This window comes from Etheostoma spectabile, chromosome 16 (genome assembly GCF_008692095.1).
Source record: "Etheostoma spectabile isolate EspeVRDwgs_2016 chromosome 16, UIUC_Espe_1.0, whole genome shotgun sequence".
NCBI lineage: Eukaryota > Metazoa > Chordata > Actinopteri > Perciformes > Percidae > Etheostoma > Etheostoma spectabile.
This window is the reverse complement of record NC_045748.1, coordinates 6,610,942-6,617,185: the sequence shown is the minus strand read 5'-3', so window position 1 is coordinate 6,617,185 and position 6,244 is coordinate 6,610,942. Positions and strand designations below refer to the sequence as shown.

Sequence of the window (6,244 nt, the reverse complement as noted above, 5' to 3'; positions counted from 1 at the left end):
GCACGCACGCACGCACGCACACACACACACACACACACCTTCAAAACCTAAATGGTATACACACATATGAAAATATAAAGATATTGAACAACATTGCTTATTTGTGACAATCGCAACAGTAATTAGCATACAAGAACCTTCCTTCTGCTTCGTTTGTCAACACACTCACTTCCGTATGTGTTGTGGCTTTTGCATTTGAGTTGTGGCTTTTACGTTTGTGTTGTAGCTTTTGTGTTTGTGTTGTAGCTTTTGTATTTGGGTTTTTAACTCAGCCCCCGTTAATAAGTCATCTTGATATTGACTCAAGCGTCGGTTCACCAAAATCTTGACATCAAAAACTAAAACATGATATTGAGCCAAGCAAATAGCTTCAATTTAGTTTTACTGAAACTGAATTGACCTCACTACCAATTATCTGCAATTGCAACTAATAAATATTCATGAATCTTTCAATCTTTTTATTGATCAGTCATTTCAAAAAAGCATGATCAGGTGGAATTTCCAGCAGCACCGGAGCAATCCCGGAAGTGGGAAGTGGATATAGACTATTCTGATCCTAACCACTTGAGATCCATGCCTAACCTCAACAATCTTCATTATTTTGTAGATGTTGGCATGTACACAGACATTGCAATGAGTTGATTGGCAAAGAATTAGAAAGCAATTAAGAACTGTACTACAGTATCATCTACAACAGTGAGTCCCAACCAGGGGTACCCCAGGGGGACTTCTGAAGTTGCCAGGGGGCATTTGGAAATTTACTCAACTAAAATAAACGTTGCATTATTCATAAAAAAATGGCAATTGGTAATTTCCTTTTAGAGGATATACACATAGCTGGAAAATAGAGTTGACTTCATTCTACACTGCTGGCACCAAATTAGGATTAACTATTAAACCGTTAAAAGACAGTTAAAAACAATAGTATAAAAACAAAAATTATAAAAAGTTATTAGAAAACATGTTTGTGCATGATAGAGGTACATGAGACATGCAACTACAGTTTATCAATGAGGACTTGAGGGTTAAATTGGTTGTCCTACACACAGAGTATGCCAGGCAGACACACAGCTGACAAGCTCACAGGTAGATTAGGTGGTGACAGGCTCAGACATAAATGCCGCGGGCCGCTCTGGACTTGTGTCAGTCGTGCAAGCAGTTCCAGGAAAAGTGTCAGCTTTTGTCGATGGAACATTGTGGTTGCATGATCGGTACAAGTCCGCTGCTGTCCACAGAACGCTAAAAGTATGTTTGAGCCACCCGGCTGGGTGAACAGGGACTCCATTGATTCCAACAAAGGTCGGCTATCGGTTTGAAAAAAAGCCTCTAAATCAGCATCCCTACACTAAAAATATATGTTTCACATTTGTACTTAAAGCCACTGTGGTTTGATATAGCAGATTGCAACAGTTCCTCACCTGGAGATCTGAAGGTCCAGGCCTCATCATCATCAAAGTGTGTATCCCCAGCTGTGAACCTCTCTCCGGGGAAAAATGCATGCGCCACGGTGCCGCCTGGCCCATCAAAGGGATATCCGTCATTGTGGTCGGCCTTAGTGAAGTCGATTTGAATGTCTGCATCACTGCCGGCCACCTCATGGAAGTTTAGTGGGGCGATGTCACTCCAGACCTTTAGGGCGTAGTACATCAGGGCTCGAACAGTGTCCCTGCCCAGTAAGGCTGAGTCCTTAGGGAAGGTCCTCACTCTGAGAAAGGACAGAGAAAAGGAGGGAATGTTACATACAAGAAGAAGAGGGAAAAAAAGGGTGAACAGGGGAAGAAGGGCATAGGGGAACTGAAGGCTGATGAAGAATGTGGACCGGAGACTTGACAGAAGAGCAAAGCAAAAGTGGAGACAAAAGAGGAGAGCTGTGCAAGTGAGAGGAGAAAATAAGGATGATGGACAAGAAACAAGAAGAGAAAAGGAAAATTAAAGGAAGATAGGGTAAGAGAGGTCAAATTCGTGGGAGAAGACAAGATGAGGAGTATGTTAAGTGTAAAAGTCGCATCAGAGATCAACATGAAGACGGGGAAAGGATGAAAAAGATATGTGTGTGACAGAGGGTGCTGAGCACAGGAGACCGAATGAAGCGGAAAAAGAAAGCAGGATACTGGCAAGAGAAGAGCAGGGTGGCGAGATAGCTTGAAATTACATAAAAGCACTAAAGGTCAACTACACAATGTTTACCACTGAGACAGACCTGCACCAAAACAAAAATGTCTGTTTGCATATCTTATGTGATTCCATCGGTTTTTGTATTTCATGGTTAGGTGCTTACACTTACTGGTAAATTGAGAATACAATGTGCATCTGAAGAGATTATGGCATCCGTCTTAGGGAACAACTTGTCAGTTTTTCCTTTTCCTTCCATTTTAAATTCTCTTCATTCCTCTCATCACACTTACCATCTCTCAAGCCATTTCTTTCTGTCAGCGACAGTAGAAACAGGAAAAAGTATTAACAGAAAACCACTTAGACGTCAAGCTATGTATGTCTACCCCGTTGTCTTCTGAATCTTCAATCCTCCATTCTCTTGTCTCTCTCAATCCCTTCCTTTTCTCTCCACTCTCCAGTCTTTGCCACTTCCTATTTTCTGTTTCAACACTGTGCACTCGCCGTCTTTCTCCCCACAAAAGCACTTTGTGTAAATACACAAAGAGCTCTAGGACAATTAATCAAGTACCCTGGCCTTTAGAGCCAACCAGCTAGAAATTGGTGAGAAACAAAATGGTGCGCTGATGGATAGTCCTTTATTAATTTAAAAAGCAAAAGCTAACAAGACGGTGTCCCAACATTTACACATTTTCATCTGTGATTGCTGCAATACAAAAAAACACTGAAAGTACTTTATAGTACAGAAAATCATCCATTTACTTTCTTCCATCAACATCCAATTCAATGTTTATACTAACACAAGTGTTCAAGGTTATTCTGGTAGCACATCACGCTCAGATACACTCCAGGTCTTAGACAGGTGGATTTTATTGACAACTGTGACCTCTTTTTCAAGTGTCGTGTCTTGCATCAAATAAGGTAAAAATGTACTTTAGTCAAAAAAGGAGCAAAAACATGGATATTGATTCACATATCGATTGTCAGACAGCCCTGAGGACTAGTTTAATACTAAAAGCCGAGATGTCCCACATACTGTATATCGGCATAATTCTACATGTACAAACAATTTCTTCCTCTCCGAGTCTGAAAAGTGAGAAGAGGACTGTAAACTATGGAGGGAGAGTTGAAGGTGAGTTCAGCTGAGCCGTGACTTTTCAGAACTGTGGATAAACCCGCTTATGAATTAATTGTCTGTTATTTATGGTGTTCTTCACTACTTTATTTGGTTGATGTTCTTATACTTTCTTCAAAAAATAAATTGCGGAGCACAGTTGAAGATGAATGAATCTTATTCATTAAGGGAAAAATGACCAAAAAAAGACTGCTCTGATGCTAGCAAGGATATTTAAGAATCAGTGGATGTTTTTTTGCTGGGGGCGTAATGGAAAAGGTTTGAGAGAATGAGTCTTAAAGTTATAACCCTTACATTTGAATTAAATGGAGGGATTCAAAGGAAACAATGCATGTCCTAAAATTGCATGAAGTAAGGTAACCAATCTCTGCTGTTGTATGGAAACTACTCACTGTGCAGCATGAAATCAGATCAGCAGTTGCTTATGACATAATGGAAAAAGGCCAAATAAGTACTGACTTATTTATTTACCAGCCCAGTCTTATGGCAGTTTGTGAAATGGTGACGTTATTTGAGCTTGTTTTCCGCGGTGGCGAGAACAAATTTCAAACTACTGTATTTTAATGGTAAGCATCTTTCATGATAACAGCATGATTACGGTAGCGAGTAGTACTGAAAAGCCAAGGGGGTGGTGAACGGGTCAAACTACACAGGACTTTCACCCCAGAGATCATGGATCACGTCTCCTGACCACAATCGTCCCACTGTTGTTGCCGTCTACTGCTTGTGACGGTTCCTTTCCCCGTTATTCTTTTCCTAACCACAACCGTCCTGTTGTTCTAGTGTATCCCGGGTGGGGCGGTCAGTCCTGTTGTTGTCACCAGCATGTAGCGTTTCATTTCCCCGTTGTTTAGTCCCCCAGAGACCGTGGATGTGTCCCAGTTTCTCCAGAGACCGTGAAGCATGTCCCGGCAACCATTTTTGTAACCATCTACCGCGTGTGCCATCTCATTTCCCAGTTGTTGTGTCCTATAGAGCAGCCCAGTGACATGGCAGATGTTGCCGGCATGCAGTGTTTCCTTTTGTGGTGATTACCACGAAATAAACAAGAAAACCGTGTCCCTGTTGACGAATCAATAGATCAAAATTATGTGATCATTTCACACAAATCAGTCAGTGATTCAAACAAATCACTTGTTTGACACTTGTTTCAATTCATACACAAATCTTTTCTGATTAGGAACTTTTTTCTGAGGGCTGGTGACTCATTTCTCTGACTGAAGCCTCTCCCGCTTCTCTGGTCATGCTGTAGGTACACCAGCACTTCAAAATTATGCTTTCAAAGGTTCATGCTTTCTTGGTTCTGTGTCTTTCCTGATTAATGCTGAGCTCTTTTATCTGGCATGGTTAAAAAAAAATTATGAAATATAAGCAATAACACAATTTTCACGGGATACTGGGCCGCTTAGTATTAACCTTATCATCTACTGGGCATTTCCCAGTATGCTTCAGACTCATGTTATTTGTTAACGACTGTGCATGAAAGACCACAGAGTGTGAGGTGAGCTCAGCTTAGTGAAATAGGGAGACAGAAGGATTGTTTGTTCAGTACTCTGATCACTGGGACTGGCTCTGCAAACCGTTCATCAAAAAGGTTTGAAAAATAATAACACTCCAAAAACAACTCACTTACGTATAAGCTGTAATTCAAGTGAGCAAGTTGAGGCTGGATGGCTGTGTGATTGTCAATGTGTGTATTTCTGTGTGTGCTTCCAAATGTCCTTAGATCGGATCAACTTTGGTTAACTTTGAACATTTTAGGATCATATTGTTAATCTTTTCATTAATTTCACCAGGTGGTACCAACTATATTATTACAGATGAGAGAAAGAAAGTAGAGAAGGAACTGCCTGGTGTAGGTAAGAAGAAGATAATAAGGAGAGAGGAGGAAAGACAGGCCAATACGGGATATAAGGGAGAGTGAGAAAAAGAGGGAGTGAAAAGCAGACACAGTTGCTCTCCAATGGCAGAAATATTTCTGACAACTCCCCATGGCTTCATCTCCCACAATCCTAACTTTAGTCAGAATCAGAATGATGAGTTCCTAAGTTTCAGCGTTTCTCCAGGCTACTCCACTCAGAGGGATCAGTGATCACAAAGACACATTTCCATCTCTGACGGAGTATTTCATGTCTCCTTTTCCTTACTCGCAAAAAAATGTACCTCATTACAAAACATCTTTAAAAATGGCTTATGTTATAGTACAGGGTGTGAATATGAGAGAGAGGGCAAGAATGTAAGAGTCTGCATTTAAATTCAGTGTTTAAAAAAATTGAAATTTGGTGAAAGCTCTTTCCTCCATAGTTCCTCCATATCCATTTACAGTAGCAAATATCACATAATGATAACTAGGTCATCATGCTTTCCATGATAGATAGCAGCGTAATAGATGAAGGAGTAATACTGTGTTCATTTCTATAAGGCTGCACCCTACCAAAAACTCCATTTACACTCACTGGTAGAGACCTGACAATGAAAGATAATGTATTTTCATTGTTAACCAAATATCTATTCTTCCATCAAAACCCATGTCCTTTACTGTCTTAGCTTTGATTGAGGTCCAATTGTCTTTAGAGTAGTAACACACATTGTCAACTCTAATAAAAAACCTTAAATTAAATAACTTTTCCCAACAATACTGCAGAAAACAACATGGTATTTGCTTTTATACCCTGAGTGCTAGGGAAGTCTGTATGTAGGCTGAGAGGTGAATCCCATGCAGGGCAGCAAACAGCCCAAAAGCACTTACTGCTGGTTTAAGCTCATTTATAACTGTGAGTGCTTCTTTCAAATTGAAAAAAATAGCTGGACAGTAAGAGTATACTGCCATTGGAAGTAAACTGTAAAACTATACAAGTAGTAAAGACAAAACTGGGATTTTGGGAAACTGCATTTTGATTAGCGATAAAATGGATGCTGAGGAAGTGAAACAGAAAATGTATAAATTACTCATTCTTGACAAAAGGCAAGGCAAGGCAGCTTTATTTGTATAGCACA

General features: G+C 40.2%; 1 protein-coding gene across 1 annotated transcript in view; it reads right to left on the bottom strand.

Moving 5' to 3' along the window:
• LOC116704707 (matrix metalloproteinase-17-like) overlaps window positions 1-6,244 on the bottom strand; it is a 48,573-nt gene that overhangs the window by 5,560 nt on the left and 36,769 nt on the right. Inside the window, exon 4 of the mRNA XM_032540323.1 lies at window positions 1,419-1,705. Within this exon, the coding sequence (XP_032396214.1) occupies window positions 1,419-1,705 (287 nt within the window). The remainder of the gene's footprint in view (window positions 1-1,418; window positions 1,706-6,244) is intronic.